Source organism: Calypte anna, chromosome 4A (assembly GCF_003957555.1).
Source record: "Calypte anna isolate BGI_N300 chromosome 4A, bCalAnn1_v1.p, whole genome shotgun sequence".
NCBI lineage: Eukaryota > Metazoa > Chordata > Aves > Apodiformes > Trochilidae > Calypte > Calypte anna.
The window spans coordinates 4164752-4182598 of record NC_044248.1 but is presented as its reverse complement, the minus strand read 5'-3'; the positions used below and the strand labels follow the sequence as shown (position 1 = coordinate 4182598).

At 49.2% G+C, this 17847-nt stretch overlaps 1 protein-coding gene across 1 annotated transcript; it reads left to right on the top strand.

The window, feature by feature from the left end:
- Positions 1-14455: 14455 nt before the first annotated feature.
- Positions 14456-17428, top strand: MSX1 (msh homeobox 1). The gene is made up of 2 exons (XM_030449940.1): positions 14456-14996; positions 16473-17428. The coding sequence occupies exons 1-2, from the start codon at positions 14561-14563 to the stop codon at positions 16901-16903; spliced, it is 867 nt and encodes a 288-aa protein (XP_030305800.1). The 5' UTR covers positions 14456-14560; the 3' UTR covers positions 16904-17428.
- Positions 17429-17847: the final 419 nt, after the last annotated feature.

Genomic DNA, 17847 nt, shown 5'->3' with positions numbered 1-17847 from the left:
TACATCAAGTTTTTTCTTTTGATTTACCTCTCTGCTTTATGCTTTTTTTTTTTTGTGGTTGCTTTTTAATGTTTTAATGGGTGTTTTGCTTTTTTTTTTTTTTTAAAAAAGGACTTTCCCAGTGCAGCCAGTGCTTTATTTTATAAGGCTCTGCCCTTAATCTAACACATCTGTGTTATCTGATCCAAGACTGCCCATAGGACAGAGAGCCAGATTCTTACCTCCCATCCCCTCCTCTCATAGACTTCAAGGGGGCTGCAGTAACTTCACCAGCTCCATGACTTGCTCTTGTTTGTTGTTGAACTCTTTAAGTGTTCCCATATTTTTCCTTTAACTGTTACTGAAGCCCAAACCCACTGCCACTCAGATAAAAAGATTTCCTCTGTGCTGAGCTGATTTTTTGCTCCAGGCTGCTAATTTCAGGGAGGGTTTGTTATCACAGTGCACAGGACCAAAACAAGTCTTGCAGGAGTTAGTGGCCTTCAGGATGATAGAAAAAGGAATTTTTATACCCCAGAACCAAGTCTTGGGTTAAGGTCGCTTTGCCCCTTTTCAGCAAGGAAGGGCAGGGCTGTTGAAATAGAAAACAAAATAAACCAAAACCAAACAAAAAGGCAAAAATGGGAAGCTGCCCATTTGTCTTGAAGGATGAAGTGGGTAAATTCTCAAGAGTGAAAGGTTCTGCCTTTCCCTGATCCAGCCTATCCTTGCAGTGATGTCCATGAGCCCAATGAACCTGTCCAAGAAATTTACTGGGTAAAACCTCAGTAATTCCAAACGTGTGCTCATGCCTCTCCTGCTGCCCCTCCACCAGCTGCTTCTAGACCATCCCTGGGGTTTTGTCAGTCCATCTGAAGCAGAGATTCCTGACAATACAGAGGAGCAACATTTAGGCTCTGCTACTTTCAAGTGGGGCCATATTCTCCCTTCTAGGATTCTCCACCTTTTCCTCCTGGCCCTTCCTTCCATGTTGCTTTCTCAGGTGCAAGGAAGTATGGATGACAAGCAAGGGCAACCAATTTCAGATCTCATGCACCAAACCCCAGGTTTTTTTTCCATCCCAGGAGATGGCAACCCATGTGTTTGTAGCACCCCATGATGGCTTTTGTGCCTGGCTGGGACCAAACACCCAGCAAGGGAGATGATGGAGATGGAGTGAGGAAGTGGTCCTCTGCTGCTGCAGGTCATATGCTTCCAAATAAGCTGCTGCTCTCAATGCTGGGGATTAAAAAGCAACAGGAAGGCATAAGGACTGAGGAAAGAAGTGGAAAATCTGTGGAATGTGTCCTGTGTGGGTTTCAGCCAGCATCTCTGGTATTGCAACCTGCTTAACAACTACTGCCCACTCAGCTGACAGGTACACTCAGCATACACAAACTGCATAGACATGTTAAAAGGAGGAAAAATGATGGATAACTCAGTGCAGAATGTGAAATAATGAGCAATAGATTAGCTCTTGACATTAGCTCAGACCTACACAGAGAAGGTCCTTTCATAGATTTACGGGTTGTGGTGCATCCCGTGATTTTTTTTATTTTTTTTTTTTTAAACACACATGAGAAGCAGAAGTGGCCATCCAAATGTAGCCTACAGCTGTTTCTGAGTGTTCTCCTTCAAGGTTGGTGCCAAGGGTAGAGGGAAAGCCCATGTCTGGAGAACTGACATCCATCTCCACCTCCCAAACTCTCCGGAGGACTCTAGGAAGCCCTTGCTCCTTGTCAGTCCTGAGAACACCTAAATAACCCATAAGTGGTGTCTGCATGGGTGCTCCTAAGAGCTTGTCCTTGTTTGGGTGCTCATGGGTGCTCCTAAGAGCTTGTCCTTGTTTGGAGCAGCAGAATGACTGCTCAGAGATAGACCTGAAGTTCACTGATGCTGAGCCTGGAGTTGACAAGCACAGGGCAGCAACAGGCTCTAACTAGGTCACCCTACACCATCCAGATGAAGTTCCCACTGCAGTAGCAAACCCAGGTCCCAGGTCTGTGCTTTGAGAAAGATCACAGATTCATCACAGAATCACAGACTCTTAGGGGCTGGAAGGGACCTCAAGAGCTCATTGAGTCCAATCCCCCCACCAGAGCAGGATCACCTTGTGTGGGTCCCACAGGAACACATCCAGAGAGGAGGTTGAAAGTCTCCAAAGAATGAGACCCCCCAAACTCTCTGAGCCAGGGCTCTGTCACCCTTTCTCTTATTTTTACACAGAACCTTTTCTCCAGCTTGCACCCCTAACCCCTTACTGGTCTGATGATGCTGGAGTGGGGGTCAACAAGAGCTCCACTGGTGGGTCTGGAGATTAGGGACAAGGACAGACAGCTGAGGAAACAGCTCCAGGTGGTTGCCTGTACTAAAAGGAAGCATGAGAGAGGAGTTTTCCGGAGTTTTCCCTCCTCAGAGGTCATGCACCACTTCATTTAGTGGGGAGAGTCCCAGGGAACAACAGCCAGAACCAGAGGAGAGAATTCTGCTGGAAATCAAACAAGCTGCTTACTGCATGGGTAATTAACTACTAAAGCAATCTCTGAATTTCAGTGATGACTTCTTCCTGTTTTAGTATTTCCAGTTTAAGGGCAGCTACCTTTTTGGAAGCTTTCTTTTATCCAAGCACACAACTGCTTTTATTTTATTTATTTTATTTCATTTCATTTTTATTTTAACTGAACACTGTTGTGCTCTGGACGAAACTCAACAACCTGTAACGCACATAGGAAACCCTCCTCAGCAATCTGATGTTCCAACCTTGTCCTTTGACATCCTACATGAACCCAAAAACCTCTCAGGGTGATGAGGGGTATGGAGAATGCAACTCCTCAGTTTCAAGCCACACCAGGAGCTTCCCTTGTGATCCAACCTGACCCCTTGCAGGGTTTTCCCTGCCTCCTGCAAGATAGCATCATCTGCAAGCTGGTCCCTTCCATGCAAATTGAGAGCAGCTCTTGGCTCTCCTGGCCCTTTGCCAGCTGGACTTTCCTGGAGGCAAACCTTGGCTCCAGGTTGGAATAAGTTCTTGGCTCCAGGTGGAGAGAGTGGCAAGTGCTTCCTCTGCTCTTGGTTGGTTGGTTCCCACTCAGCTGGGAAGGAACTTGGAGGACTTTGTGTTTAAGAGTTGTAACCACCCCCACTCCTAACCAGGGGGGTTTGGTTTGTGCTGGATTGTATTTTACACTGTGTTGTATTTTATTGGTAGCTGGGTTGAGTAATGTCACCAGCTCCCATAAAGATACCTGGAAAATGGCATTACAAACCAACCTTTAAATAACACCCTGTTCAAAGGGTGCTGAGCTGGATGCTCCATACCAGCTGGTTCCCACATCCTCTGGGATGGAGAAGCCTCTTGACTGACTGCTCCCAATATCTCTGCTTCAACATGCTCAAACTTTCTCCCTCCAGCTGTAAGGGATGTTTTTTCTCAACCCTGCAAGCAGGTAGGGCTGCTAACTAAAAGGCTGAGCACTTCAGCTGTTCAAAGATTGGTTCCTTTTGGCCATAATTTAGTTGAGGTGTTAGGAAAAAGTTCTTTCCCATGAAGGCAGTGGGAAAATGGAACAGGTTGGGTGTTGAGGCCTCATCCCTGGAGATGTTCAAGGTGAGGCTTGAGGAGGCTCTGAGCAACCTGATCTGGGTGAGGGTGTCCCTGATACTGCAGGGGTTGGACTGGGTGACCTGGAGAGGTCCCTTCCAACCCAAATTATTCTAGGATTCCATAATGAATTGAATAGAAGCATCAGGGAGGACCCAGACAGCATTTTATATCAGCCTGCCAAAGCATGACTCAAAGATATATCAAACTAAATGAAAAGGAGGAAATCTTCCATATCAAAGTTACAAACCATAGTTCTAATTCAGGGGAAAAAAAAATTATTCCATCTTTACAACTGAAGGTTAAAAAGGCTTTAAAAGGGTAAACAGGAGGGCATGAGTAGAAAATAGGATCTTTCAAAAGCTGTGTTTACTGTACTTAACTTGGTTTGCTCAATTTCTTACCAGTTCTGCCTTTACTCTAGCAGATAATGAACTTTGTCAGCTCACTGGAGATAAAGATTGTTGCAGATTCTTAGAAAAAAAAGCATAAAAGTGTTTAAAATCTATTTTAAAATATATATACTCCAACTGAGAGTGTTGCCAGGAGGTTTTGTGAGACCTGCTGCCAGGGAGTTACCAGAATGCTGAAAAAAAGTCCTTCTACAGGGACCTATCTGAAACCAAGGGGAATGGGAAAGGGGAAGGGGAAAAGGGAAAGAAGGAAAAGGGGAAAGGGGGCAGAGGGAAGAGGGAAGGGGGAAAGGAAGGGAAAGGAAGGGAAAGGAAAGAAAGGAAAAAGGAAATAGGAAAGGAAAAAGGATAGGGAAAAGGAAAGGAAAGGGAAAGGGAAAGGGAAAGGGAAAGGGAAAGGGAAAGGGAAAGGGAAAGGGAAAGGGAAAGGGAAAGGGAAAGGGAAAGGGAAAGGGAAGGAAAGAGGCAAGGCCTCATAGCAAAGGTGCTCCATCCTTCTCAATCTGGGTGGGCAGAGCTGGAGGATGCTGGTGCAGGGGGAGATACCTGGCCCAGAGCTCAGCTGCAGGGGACATTCCCCCTCTCCCCCATTCCCTGCTTCTCCTGGCTGGTATGGGCAGAGGGTGGGCAGGGGGTGGTCTCCATCACCACCCTGCTTGAGGCTTTCAAAGTGAAAACGTTTTTTTAAACTCCTGCAAGTGAAATGACTGCAAAGTCTTCCAGCTGAAAGGAGTGTGTCTGAACAGGAAAATCAAGCAGACAGGGAGAGACTTCAGTTTCTCTGCTTCTGTGATGTCAGAAATGATAAGCAGGGATATATTTTCACATAATTGGGCTGTGTCAAGGTACTGGCTGTTTGATCAGATAGGGGCTCTCTATGTAGTCTCACATCAGAGGGCTGGTAAACTACAAATTAAGGCAGGCTTTAGATTTTGTCTACCAAGAAGCCAAAGAAATTGGATTTTATCCCTGAAGGTCATAGTGGGGGGTGGCAGTAGGGAAATACACACACACACACACACAAAATAAAGAGCCAGATAACTGAATGGGAAAGACTAAGGGAATGAAATCACTGGGAAGGGTTTAATCACTTGTGAAAAAAATATAAGTATTGGAGAGATGCCACTTAGCACCTTTGCATCTGACAGGGAGCTTGAGGAGCCCACACGTTCATCACCCTAAAAGAGGTCTGCAGGAAGGCAGGGCCAGAGGGGAAAGGGAAACTAATGCACCATAGCTTCTGGTTTGCTTTTGATCTGTTTGTATGGTCATTTTTTTTTTCTTTTTTCATTTTCTTTGCCACTTGCCCTACAACAATACTTTGGGGAGGATGAGACATCCTGGGACACCTCACCCAGCTGGGTGAGGGCCAGAGAGCATCGTTCAATTGCCTCCATCCCCACCCCATTTGCATCTTGGACCTGGGGAGGGTCAGTTTGTCCATCTCCCTGCTCCCCTGTCCCCCTGTACCCCTATCCCCAGCTGTCCCCAAAGCAGGAGGAACCTCCCCAGTTGTCCAGCTTCTGACCAGGGGAAGGTCTCCCAAAGGTCTGAGGGCTTTAAGCCCCTTTTCCTCTTCGTGGCCACTGCTTACACCAATCCCTCCTGCAAACCCAAATCTGGTCGTCCCCCCTCCAGCCTCTTGCTCCAGACAGATTCCCAGGCTCCAGACAAAAAGGCCAGGGGGGCTCCAGGGGACCCAGCTGGCTCCCAGCCAGCCCTGCTGAAAGGGGATCACAAGAAGCCAGTTTTACTCCTAGGAACAAAGTTTCCAGTGACTTTCCAAGATGCTCGTGGTACTCCTCCTCCTTTCTCAGGTTTTTGTTGTTTTGTTTTGTGTTTGTTTTTTAATCCTTCTTCCCTCCTTCCCCTTATTTTTCAAAATCTTGTTTGGAACAGAGATGTCCCCTGTCCTTGGTCCCCCCACTCCCCTTTATCAGCTTCCTGTGTGCCTCTATGGTATTTTATTATTATTATTTTTTTTTTGTCCTGGGTTTTACACATCATCACTATTCAGTTACTTGTGTCAACAAGTGAGGAAGACCTGGATGTACCTGTGGAGCCTCTGCACTTGATTTTTTTTTTTTTTTTCCAGTCAATGGCTACTGCTGGGTCACTCAGGTGGTGATTTGTCCCCACATCCCAGCCCTGGTGGCCACAGGGTGGGGAGTCAGGGTGTGAAGTGCAGGTTTGTGGATGTGCAAATGCTGCCAGGGCTTGCAGCTGCACTGGTAAAAAGCCAAGGGTGGACTTGAGTGTAAAAGAGGTGAAATAACTTGCAAAAGGCCAGCAGCAAACCTAAAGGAGATAATTCCAATTGTTGAGTACATGTCAGAGCTACCCCTGTGGGTGCTGTTAATGTGGCAGCCTTAGCTCATGATCCCTCCTGTGGTTTTACAGAAAGAAAGAAAGAAAATAGACAAAAAAGTAGGAGCACATAGTTTCTAGACTTTAGGTTGTCTCAGAAGAAAAAATCAAACTGACCCAAATCCATCCCATGTGTAGCAGGCTGGTTAACACCAGGGACAGACTGAATTCAGTGCCACTAACAGAGATGGGACCTGATGGCAGGTCCCACATCCCACTTCACAGCTTGGTCTGGGGACTCCACAGCCACCTCTGGCCTTTTGGGGACCAGCCTGGGCTCAACCCTGTGAGGGATGCTCAGATGCATGGAGGGTGTCACACCTTCAAGCCATGGGTTGCAAGGAGAAGTTCTGATGCTGTTTGAAAAGCTGGAGTAAGTTCTGTTTTGACTGAAGAAAAAAAGAAAAAAAATTACATATATATATAATTATTATATAATCCAGCTGTTGAAAAGCCAAGTGACCCAACACCAATAGAGAGCCCACACTTGCTACATAAATAATGTCAAAATCACATATGCAGGGAATAACATGAAGGCAGCCCAAAGCAGACTGATGTCTAGAAATGTTATCTCTTCTACTTCCAAAAGCTGATCAGCCCAGCAGCAGGCAAGCCAGGAACGTTTTATATGATGTCTCTGCTTCAGCTTGATGGAAAGGCTGAGAGAAACATAAGCTTTCTAAAGGACAAAGCCAGTTCACTTATGAAATATTTGGGATTTTTTTCTCCTCCTCTGGCAGGGCAATAGTTTGGTTACATTGATCTATCAGAACGATGTAACTCCCAGCATCTGGCTCTGTACATTTGCCCCTTTACTCACTGCTGGTGAGGCCACAGCTTGAGTCCTGTGTCCAGTTCTGGGCCCCTCAGTTCAGGAAGGAGATTGAGGTGCTGGAGCAGGTCCAGAGAAGAGCAAGGAGGCTGTGAAGGGATCCAGCAGAATTGCTGTGAGGAAGGGCTGAGGGAGCTGGGGGTGTTGAGGCTGGAGAAGAGGAGGCTCAGGGGAGACCTCATCACTCTCTCCAACTCCCTGAAAGGAGGTTGGAGCCAGGGGGGGGTTGGGCTCTTTTCCCAGGCAACTCTCAGCAAGACAAGAGGGCAGGGTCTCAAGTTGTGCCAGGGGAGGTTTAGGTTGGAGATGAGAAAGAATTTCTTTCTGGAGAGGGTGATCAGGCATTGGAATGGGCTGCCCAGGGAAGTAGTGGATTCTCCGTGTCTGGAGATATTTCCAAAGAGCCTGGATGTGGCACTGAGTGCCATGGGCTGGGAACTGCAGCGGGAGTGGATCAAGGGTTGGACTTGATGATCTCTGAGGTCCCTTCCAACCCAGCCAATTCTAGGATTCTATGATCATACCGAGCCATCAGCTGCCACTCAGCAAAAGGATGTGGGGAGATCACATCACCAAAACAAGAAAGCTCTGGAGCTCCTAAGTGGGAGGTTAGGTATCACCAGGACAGCTTCAAATCCTTGTGGATGGCTTTGATAGTTGCAGGAGTGTGGTGTTGTTTTGTTTTGCCACGGAGAGAGTGTCTGGAAGATACCTGACACCAGTTCCACTGCTCTCCAACTGCAGTTTCATTTGCACAGGGAAATTAAAAACCTTTTCTGTGTATATGCACGAATATTATGTTTTTCTAACCAGCAGGTTTGTGCTTCAGGCGATCACTTTTGAATTTAGGAAAGGGATAGAAACATTCACCCCAATCCTTTTCCCTGTGAATTTAGGGAGGGGGGGGATGATAATTTCGGGCCTCGGATTTTACAGAGGAGAATTAAAGTAGGGTGAAGGGAATCTTGCCTGAGGAAGCCGTGTCACACCAGCAGCAAAGCCCAAAAAGTGCTGGGAAGAGGAGACCTGTCAAGTCCAACTCCATTGCCCGCAGGTTGAGCTGCTCCTAACCCTTCTCCAGCTGTGGCAACAGCTGGAAGAGAGGTGAAGCCGCTCGGTACAGCCACAGCCCTGCTGCACATAGTCATTTGCTCTCCCTTGATTTCTTTCCCTCTTATGAACTCTTTATTTTTTATTCCCCCCCCCCAGGAGCCGATTATTATCAAGCTGAAACGTATTTCCTGCTGAAAAGCAGTTTTGTTCGGTGTTTGGTTCACACACAGACCCCATTCGCTAAGACCTCTCTATTTGGAACGGATTTAGGGGGGGACTTGAGCAGTTTGCAGCGTTATGGGTTTGTTTAGGGTTTTTTTTTAGTTTTTTCTTTGTTTGTTTTCCTCTGTTTTTCACAACAGCGTTCCTTTCGCTCCGTTTTCTTAAGATCTTTTTCTTAAGATCTTTTCCATTACGCATTTTTCCAGCAATTTAGAGGGATGTAAGGAAGGGCTTTTACGCAAGGAGCAGAGAGAAGCAGAGTGCCTGTGCGTGTAGGGGAAGTTATTCCAATGCTCTGGTAAGTTCGGAGCATTTCATCTTCTTCAAAAGGCGAGGAACAAAACAAAACAAAACAAAACCCGTGTCCTTGTGAGCAAATGATTAGAAGAAGACTGGGAATACAATAATTACCCCAAATGGAAACCCAGACGGCAGGCAAACAATACAGCTTTTGTAAACCGGCTCCGCCTGTAAAAAAATCTAGGAAATCTCATAACTGGAGCTGGCGAAATCCTTTTCTTATGCAACGATATGTAAAAAGGCTCCTGAGAAATGAGGAGTAAACATGGAAAGGCTGCAAAACAGCCTGATAATGAACTTGCTCTGAGCATCGGAGATCGCCTTGGCCGTACCAGCGGGGATTCCTGCAACCACAAAGTATTTTCTCATGCCGAAGAATTTGGGACAAACTGCATTTTCGTGACATTTCGCCAACAAACAAGCACGTGAAGACAAATAAACCGGGACTCGCCATAATCTACCTTGATCGCTGGGGAGTTCAAGGGGACCAAAAGGAATTGGGGGCGAGACAAAGTGCGGCTTTGAGTCCATGTCCTTTAGGAGGGAGCGGAGAGAGGATCATTTATATCCTTCATATTTTTATAGTTTTGCCTCTAGGAAAGAAAAGACCAGCGGAGCCCCGGCTATCATTTGCTCATAATGATCGCATTCAATCTGGTGATTCACAGTGAATCATGGAAGAAGGTTTCCATTTTGCCAATGGGGGGAAGGAGGGGTGCTTAAACTTTGTTTAGTTCGCATTCATCCCCCCCGGCCTCTTCTTTCCCTTGAAGTGCTCAGTTCAAATAACTGATCTACAATGAGATTTTTTTTTGGGGGGGTTCCCTCTTTCCCCTCTTTTCTTCCTTTCTGGTTCCCCCCGGCCGGGTGCAGCCTCTCCGCCCGGGACACGCAGAAGGAGCAGCCCTGGACGCCGGCTTGCAGCAGGACCAGGAAAGGGGGAAAAGTTGGTTTTGCGGCGTTTTAGCCTCACCCTACACCTGGAGACGGGGGCACAGCCCTCTCAAGCACCCCTTCTGAGGGTTTGGGTCAGAACGAGGGGATTTCGGCACCTGAGGGATCTGCTTCCCCTCTCAGTGTTATCGCAGGGACCCCGCTTACACACGGGTAGGCACAGAAAGAAAATTCCCGGCTGGCTTTTAATGCTCTCTCTTGGCTCTGGGGACCTTTGCCAGCTGCAAACGTTTCAGGTAAAAAGCGAAGCGAGGGCAGGATTGGGAAGAGGAGGCAAGCAGGGCAGGGATGTCTGTGCCGGAGCTGGGAGCCGCGCATCGCCCAGCTCGGCCCCTTCAAGGACCTCTCCTCTAGAGCCCGGAGAGGAATAGTCGGAATCACCCCCTAAAAAAATTAAAACAGTCAAGGAAAGGAAAGAAAACCACCGGGCGGACAGAGCAGGAGAAAAACTAGGAGAGGACAAGCATCCCGGAGCGAGTGGGAGAGGAGGGACAGGTCGGTGATGGCAAAGGAGGGACAGAGGCGATGCTACCCAAATTCACGGCTCCAAATGCTCCTGGAAGAGCGGTCCTCCTCTCCAGGAGAGGCGGCACCTTTGTAAGAGCTTTAATATACATATATATATATAATTAGGCGTGTTGTCACTGAAGGGAATCCACTGTCTTAGCCATAGGGCTTTCACCAAGACAGCCAAGTTCCCTTTTGGGCAAAGCAAGTCTGCTTGACATCTTGAAGCTTAAATAACCTTAAGGCATTGTTACTCCCTGGCAGCAAAGTGCCTCGTTACGCCTGATTGAGCTAATTGCTTTGAAATAGGATATATTATCTATAATTATAGAGATCTTGGAGGAGACGGCCAGCCTTTTCTTTCATCTTTTCCAAGTGCATCCTAATGTCGCGATCACATTAATTTGGGCCACTTGAAATAGTGCCTTCCTTTCAACCCGGCTCCTCCGACCCTCAAAGAGTCCGGGACGTCTCGGCGACTGGGGTTTGGCCACCAAATCACAGCTCTTGGTAACCTCCCGAGGATCAGCCCAGGTGCCTGAAGCCTTAAGAGTACTTTAGATTATGTCTAATATGGGCAGAAAGGAAAAGTGGGGGAAAGAAGAAGGAGGAGATGAGGAGAAAGAAATAATGAAAAAAAAAAGGAGGAGGAGGAGGAGATGAGGAGAAAGAAATAATAATAATAAAAAAATTAAAAAAAAGAAAGAGAGAGATAGAGAGAGAACTGAGGGGCTTGGGTTTTTGGGGTTTTTTTGGCTTGGTTTGGTTTGGGGGGTTTTTTGGGTTTTTTTTTGCATTGTCCGAAGCTCACTGAGAGGGAGCAGGGGCAGGAGGAGGGAAAGTTGAGACTTGAAGGGCTTTGAGGGCTTCTGAAGCCTGCGGGACATTTTTAGCACTTGTGGTAGATCTGAGTCTTTGCCCCTTCGGGCTGAGCCGAGCAAAACTAGATCAAGGCTGGCCGAAGGGCTCGCAGGGAGCGCGGAAAATGCGCGGATGTAACGCTCAGGCGGTGCCCGGTGCGGCAGAGCCGTCAGTCCCCAAAACCTCACAGTGTCCTGCCAGGCTCTCTGGTCTCCTAAGAGCTTCTGTCTAGGGAGAAATAAAATAAGAAACAAGGGAAACAACACCACCCCTCTCTCTTTTCTGAGTTCTGCCTTTAAGTCCAAGATAACGTTTACAAAAGGCAGACAATGCCCTGAATTGGCTTAACGCTGCCTCCTGTCCTCCTTCCCCATCCTCCCCCTGCACTCCCCCCCCAGCCCTTGTTGTATTCCCAGCGAAATAAAATGCTATGGGTAATGGCTTTGCCCAGCACATTCATTATATTGAAACGGGACTGTTTAGGATGCTAATTGCCCAATATTGTTATCTCGCACAAGTGCCTTCGGGGAAGCGCCACGGTTCCCAATAAAAACACTGGACTGGAACAAGCACCAATAAAGTCACCTATTCCCCCCCCCCCCTCTTCCTCCCCCACACCCCGCCCTTTCACTTCGGTTTTTCTTCCAGCCCAGGGAGAAAAATGGGAGAGACACCTAAAAGCAAAGGCAGGGGATCAGCACAACACGAACCCGACACAAAACCCAAGTCCCTAAAACCCGATGGTGTTTAGGTGACCCAGGGCGCGGCGAGGGGTACTAAATAAATCCCCTTACACAAATCCATCTCGGGGCAGATTTCGTTTCGTAAACTTGATTTCTCCACTCCTAATTCAGAACCCGGAGGTTTCCTTTGATAAAGAGAGGAAAAAAAAGACGTAAGGAACGAAAGAAACTTCACTGGCTTCCCGTTTTTTTAGCCTCAGAGCTTTGCCAGCCTGTGAATTAGAATCAAGTCCTCGCTGTGGTAAAGTGATTAAAATACCACCGAGTATGACAGAAACGTAAACACAAAGCGTTCATTGCTGAGAGATAAATAAAGGGCTAATTATCTCATTCTGTCAGCTCTCAATGAGAGCGGGATCTTGCTCTCAGTATGGGACGCACACTCATCTCCTGGGTCCTCAGCAGCATCCCAGTGTTCAGACCAGTCCGCAAAAAGAAAAAGAAAAAAGAAAGCAACAAAAACCAGCAGTTCTCATTTTTTTTTCTTTTCCCTTTCATATTTCCATCTCAACAATAAGACGGAAAGTGCCTGGAAGTCTAATAAACACATCACTTTCTTTTGCGATGTTGAGTTTGGGATCCGGAGCGGTGTGGGGTGGTGGTGGTGGGGAAAGAATAATTCGAAAAAAAGACCCTACCTGTAGGATCGGGTGGAGGGGCCGCGGTGAAACACGAGGGATGGATGTTTATGCGTGTTTTCAGAGTCGGGGGCTGGGCGTGGGGGGGTCGGGGGTGCATCTTCGTGTCAAGCGCGGCGGCTTTGGGAAAATGTCGTGTGATTGGTAGAGCAAACTAATTTTGTCAGGCTGAATGTGCCGATGTCCCAGGGCTAAGGCGCCTTGCTCCCTTGATGCGGGTTAACGTCCTCAATAGTCCCCCTCCAGCTGAAGCCTTTGATCACACCGCTGCTGGCGCCTAAAAACAACATCACTTGTCTGCCTATTAGAGGCACTGACTAATCGTGACAGATTGTTTATTCTCGCAATTAGCAATGCAGCCGCTTCTCCCAATCCCCCCCCCCCCTCCCAACCTCCCCATTTCCACACCCTTACCCGGCCCGGTTCCCCCGGCGGGGCAGGATGAGGGCAGGGATGGGCAGGATGCAGGCAGGAGCGGGCAGTGGTACCGCTGCTCCAGGAGGGCAGGAGGGAAGGGAACTGGAAGATGGGAGCTACAGACGGGGGGGGGGGAATAGGTCTGTGCCTTCACCCTTAATTTATAGGAGCGCGGGGAAGCATCCCGCAAATCGCCTACAAATCATTTTAGGGATTCTCTCCGAGACGTGAGATGTAGGAATGTGTGTGTGTACGTGCAGGACTGTCCCTACAACAAGCCGAGGGCCAAGGGGTGTACTCAAGGGTGTGTAAGATACGTGTGAGTGCAGGACAATCCATTTTAATTAGGTCTTGTTGCCTATCAGTTAATAAACCGTCTATTATATCAATTCATTTCATAATCTATATGCTCCTAATCTCCCATCTTTATTGGGTCCAGTTAAAAGGGAAGGGAATTCGCTGCCCCTCCCCGTTTAGATAATTACCCTTAAATGACTGCAAGAGCCTCTTGTGTTTCGAGGAGATTAGAGCCCTGCAGCTATCAATAAACTTTTCTCAGCGAGCGGCCCAATCACGTTATTAGAGAGCGGCTCCGTTTTACTGCACATCCGTCCTGGGCGCGGGGATAAGGGATCATAAAACGAATTTACAAAACAAAATAGCAGGGACTTTAATGTGTCTGGGGCTTACGTGTATTTTTATTATTTTTCTTTCTCTCTCTCTCTTTTAATGAATTTTTTTGTGTGTGTTTCTCTTTTTTCTTTTATCTTTTTTTTTTTTTTTTTTTTTTTTTTTTTTTTTTTTTTTCGTGAATGAACATTTCGCTATCGGGACACATGCACGCATCGATGCCATGACGCGCAGCCCAATTTATAGGGGTCTCTGCGTGTATAGATCAAGATCTTGGCGAAGGCATCAAACGCACCGAAGGACCGGCGTTAAATTTAAAAAAAATAAAAATAGAAAAATATAAACATTAAAACAAAACTTTAGAAAAAAAAAAAAAAAAAAAAGATCTTCCTCCCAGAAAAGCACCTATATAAGGCGCAGCCAGCCAGACTTTGGGACAGGCAGGTTCTCCCTCGGAGAGGTCACACTCAGGACATCCCGATATTTGTTGGATTTCCAGAACACAACTCCGCCCCGCTCCATCGCGCAAACAGGAAAGGCCGGGAAATTAATCCATAATTTTTTTCCCCAATTTTTTGACCCTTCCCCCCCACAACCCCCGTCCCCAAGTCCCGTCCATAGCCATCCTAGGCCTTTCCTCTCTTCCCCTTGCGATACGCGCTGGGGCGCGGAGCGGGGATGCGGAGGTTGGAAGGGAGGGGGGGGGGGGATGCAAAGCGCGGAGCGGGGCGCCCCGACGGCGGGCTCAGCCTGTGCCCCCCCCCGCTCTCTGATTGGCCGCTTCCTCCGCGTCGTAGCCAATAGGAAGCCTCAGCCACGCCCCCCTGCGCGCTGGTTGGGCGGTGCCTGCCCTGGAGCCGCTTTATCAGGCGGCACCGCCCGCCCCGGGCTCGGAGCGCGCCGACGGCTGCCCCGCACCCCGCATCCCGCACCCCCTCCCTCTAAAAACACCCCCCCACACACCGTCCCTGGATCCGCGGCCCCATGATCCGCGGCCACCGCTCTCCCCCGGCGCTGCGGTGGCGACAAAGGTCCGGCTCTGCATGGCCCCGGCTGTGGATATGACCGCCGCGCCCACCGGGGTCCGCAGCGACGAACTGCCCGCATCCGCCTTCAGCAAACCCGGAGGCGGCCTCCCCGTCGCGGCGGCGATGGGCGGGGAGGAGGAGAACGACAAACCCAAGGTCTCCCCATCCCTCCTGCCCTTCAGCGTGGAGGCGCTGATGGCTGCTGACCACAGGAAACCGGGGGGCAGGGAGGCAGCCGAAGGGGCCGGGGCTGCCCCCCGCCCCAGCCTCAGCCCCCGTCTAGGGGCTCTGACAGCGGAGGCGCCGGCTTCCCCGCTGCCTCTGGGCGGCCATTTCTCCGTCGGGGGGCTGGTCAAGCTGCCCGAAGACGCCCTCGTTAAGGCGGAAAGCCCCGAGAAGCAGGAGAGAAGCCCTTGGATGCAAAGCCCGCGATTTTCGCCGCCTCCCCCGAGTAAGTAAAATCCGGGAACGGGCGGGTTGGGACCTCCCTCCTCCGGGATATCCACATCCTTCCCCCTGGGGTTGGGCAGCGCGGCGAAGGAGTTCGGGAATTTCTTCTGCTTTACACCAAGTCCGGCCTTTCCTGGCATGTTTAGTTTTGTTGTTTTGGACTTTTTTTGTGTGTTCGCTTGGCTTTTTTGGTTTTTTTTTTTCTTCTGCGGTTCGCTTTTTCTGCCCGACCTCTTTGGTCTGGCGAAAATATTACATGAGTCCAAATGTGTCCGAACCCGGGGCAGCTTCGGAGGATGGGTGCGCAGCAGAAGTGGGCGCACAAGAGGGTATCTTGTGTCAAATGTTAACAGTGGAGGAGGGAAAAATTAAAAAAAAAAAATTAAAATCCTGGTCAGCCTGTTAGTTTGACTTGAGGGTGGAAGGGACAACGCAAAGCCTGACTCGGTCTCAGCGAGTTGATTTTGTTTTGTTTTTTTTTTTTCCTCCGAAAAGTGGCTTAAATAATTCCGTAAGGACCCGCACAGACCGGGCTCTCAAGTGAAGTGCCTTCGGGTTTCTGCCTCACTGGCTGCTATCTCTTGTGTTAACGTCTCTAAGAGTCCGAAGAGCCTCTGTTCTGATGCTTTCCTGCGGAGACATCTAAAATCTATCAGCGGGAGGGCCAAGATCAGGAAAAAACCCAAACCTTTAATCCTCTCCAGGCCAGCTCGGGCCGCCCGCCCTCTGATGCATCCCGATCCCGTGAGAAGGGGCGAGCTTGGGCTCCCCTTCGGGTTTGGGATGATCTGAGCAGAGCTGCCAACAGAGCTGTTTTATTTCCCCCTTGGTTTAAGAGAGATTTCCCGAAAGGTTTAGTTTCCCGTAGGTTTACTTAAAATTGCAAAGTAAGGTTTTTTTTGCGAAGTCAACTTGAGAACAGATTGAGGACTTAAAGTTGAGGTGAAGAGGGGCAGAGAAAGGCTGAGTCTCAATTCAGAGCTCGTAATTAATTACATGCTTAATCCAGTTCCCAGGGGCCTAATGAAGAAGGTGTGAGTCTGGCCAGGCCGTTTTGTTTATTTTTTTCCTTAATCCTATCAAGGACAAAACATACTTTTTTTTTTTTTGGTGGGTCAGTCCTTTCATGTGCGTCTCGAAGCAGGTGGTGGAGGGTGTGTAGGTGTCCCACTCCTGCCGACTTTTTCCATGGAGTCGGAGAGGTTTTTGCTAGGAAGTCCGAGGAATAAATTCAGTCCCAGTTAGCCTCGAAAAAACAAATTCTTAAACCACCCGCTTTCTTTCCTGGAACGGGAGACACCAATTTGAAGCCTGCCTTGGAGTGGTTTTTATGGGCCACTTCATTTTAAGCAGTAGCTCATGGTTTTTTCTCCCCACCCAGGCTGCTCTTGGGTGGGGGTTCTGCGGGCTGTGTGGGTTCGGGCGCTGCTAACCGAGTTGTCTTTTCTCCTTCTCCCTCTCCTCCTGCTGGGCTCAGGGCGGCTGAGCCCCCCGGCCTGCACCCTGCGCAAGCACAAGACAAACAGGAAGCCCCGGACACCCTTCACCACGGCGCAGCTCCTGGCCCTGGAGAGGAAATTTCGGCAGAAGCAATACCTGTCCATCGCCGAGCGTGCCGAGTTCTCCAGCTCCCTCAGCCTCACCGAGACCCAGGTGAAGATCTGGTTCCAGAACCGTCGAGCCAAGGCCAAGAGGCTCCAAGAAGCCGAGCTGGAGAAGTTGAAGATGGCAGCCAAGCCCATGCTCCCACCCGCTGCTTTCGGCATCTCCTTCCCCCTGGGCGGTCCGGCTGTGGCCGGTGCCTCTCTCTATGGGGCCTCCAGCCCTTTCCAGCGGGCAGGGCTTCCCGTGGCTCCTGTGGGACTGTACACGGCGCATGTGGGATACAGCATGTACCACCTCACATAGAGCTGAGCCCCGTCGAGCCCAGCCCGCCGGCTTTCCCCCCCCCGGCATCGTGCACACTCCCTTCCCTGCTCCTCTGTCTCCTTCCTGCGGACTTCTCCTTCACGGACCCCATGGCAGAGACTTCTCCAGGCCAGCTTTGCTCGGCCTCTGCTCTTCCCCCCTGTGATGCTGTTTGTCTTCCCCCCCCCCTCTCCCAGTTCCATGCTCCTCAGCAGTCCTGGGAGCTGCTCTGCTCTCTGGCTGGCAGAAAAACCTTTGAGGCATCACACCTCAGCTCTTCCCTGTGGCACAGGGTGGTGATGGATCAGCCCTGCCCCGGGTCCTCCTGGAAGACAGGGGAGAAGCCCCTCTCCGTGGGGGGAAGGAACTCTGGAAGAGAAATGGCAAAATAAATATTAAGAGGGGGGCTGAAAGACAGGACGCTTTGTTTACTTTTTCTGCAAGGCAAGGTCAAGAGGCAGAAGTGTAGAGCAGCCTCTCCTGTCCCTTGTGTAACAGCACTGCCTGTTACCTGTGTTTGTTCTTCCACCAGCTCCTTTGGAAGGGGCTCTGTGTACTATGTAATATACTGTATATTTGAAATTTTATTATCATTTATATTATAGCTATATTTGTTAAATAAATTAATTTTAAGCTACTGTTTGATGTGGTATGTTTGCCCCTTGCCGGGCCAGGTGTGGCAGAAGAAAATACTATAAATATATGTCAGGGGGATAGGAGAGAGGGATCATCTGTACCAGCCCTTTTTCTTCTTCCCCGGGAGGCTTCCTCCTCAGTCAGTAAGGCCTTGGCTGAGTTATTAGCTTGCTATGGATCCCCAAGGTGCCCTGTCCTCACTGCTGTCTGAAGTTTTCCCCTTTTTTTTTTAGAAAAAAACCCCAACTTCCCTCCACCCATCAGGGGCAGCTCCTAGCGCATCTCTTGTCCGAGATGCGGGTGGCTGC

What these genes read in the sequence shown, in the direction of transcription:
- MSX1 (XM_030449940.1), top strand. Translation starts at nt 14,561, where the DNA reads ATGGCCCCGGCTGTGGATATGACCGCCGCGCCCACCGGGGTCCGCAGC. An exon ending in ATTTTCGCCGCCTCCCCCGA is followed by an intron (nt 14,997 to 16,472) that starts GTAAGTAAAATC and finishes TGCTGGGCTCAG; the next exon opens with GGCGGCTGAGCCCCCCGGCC.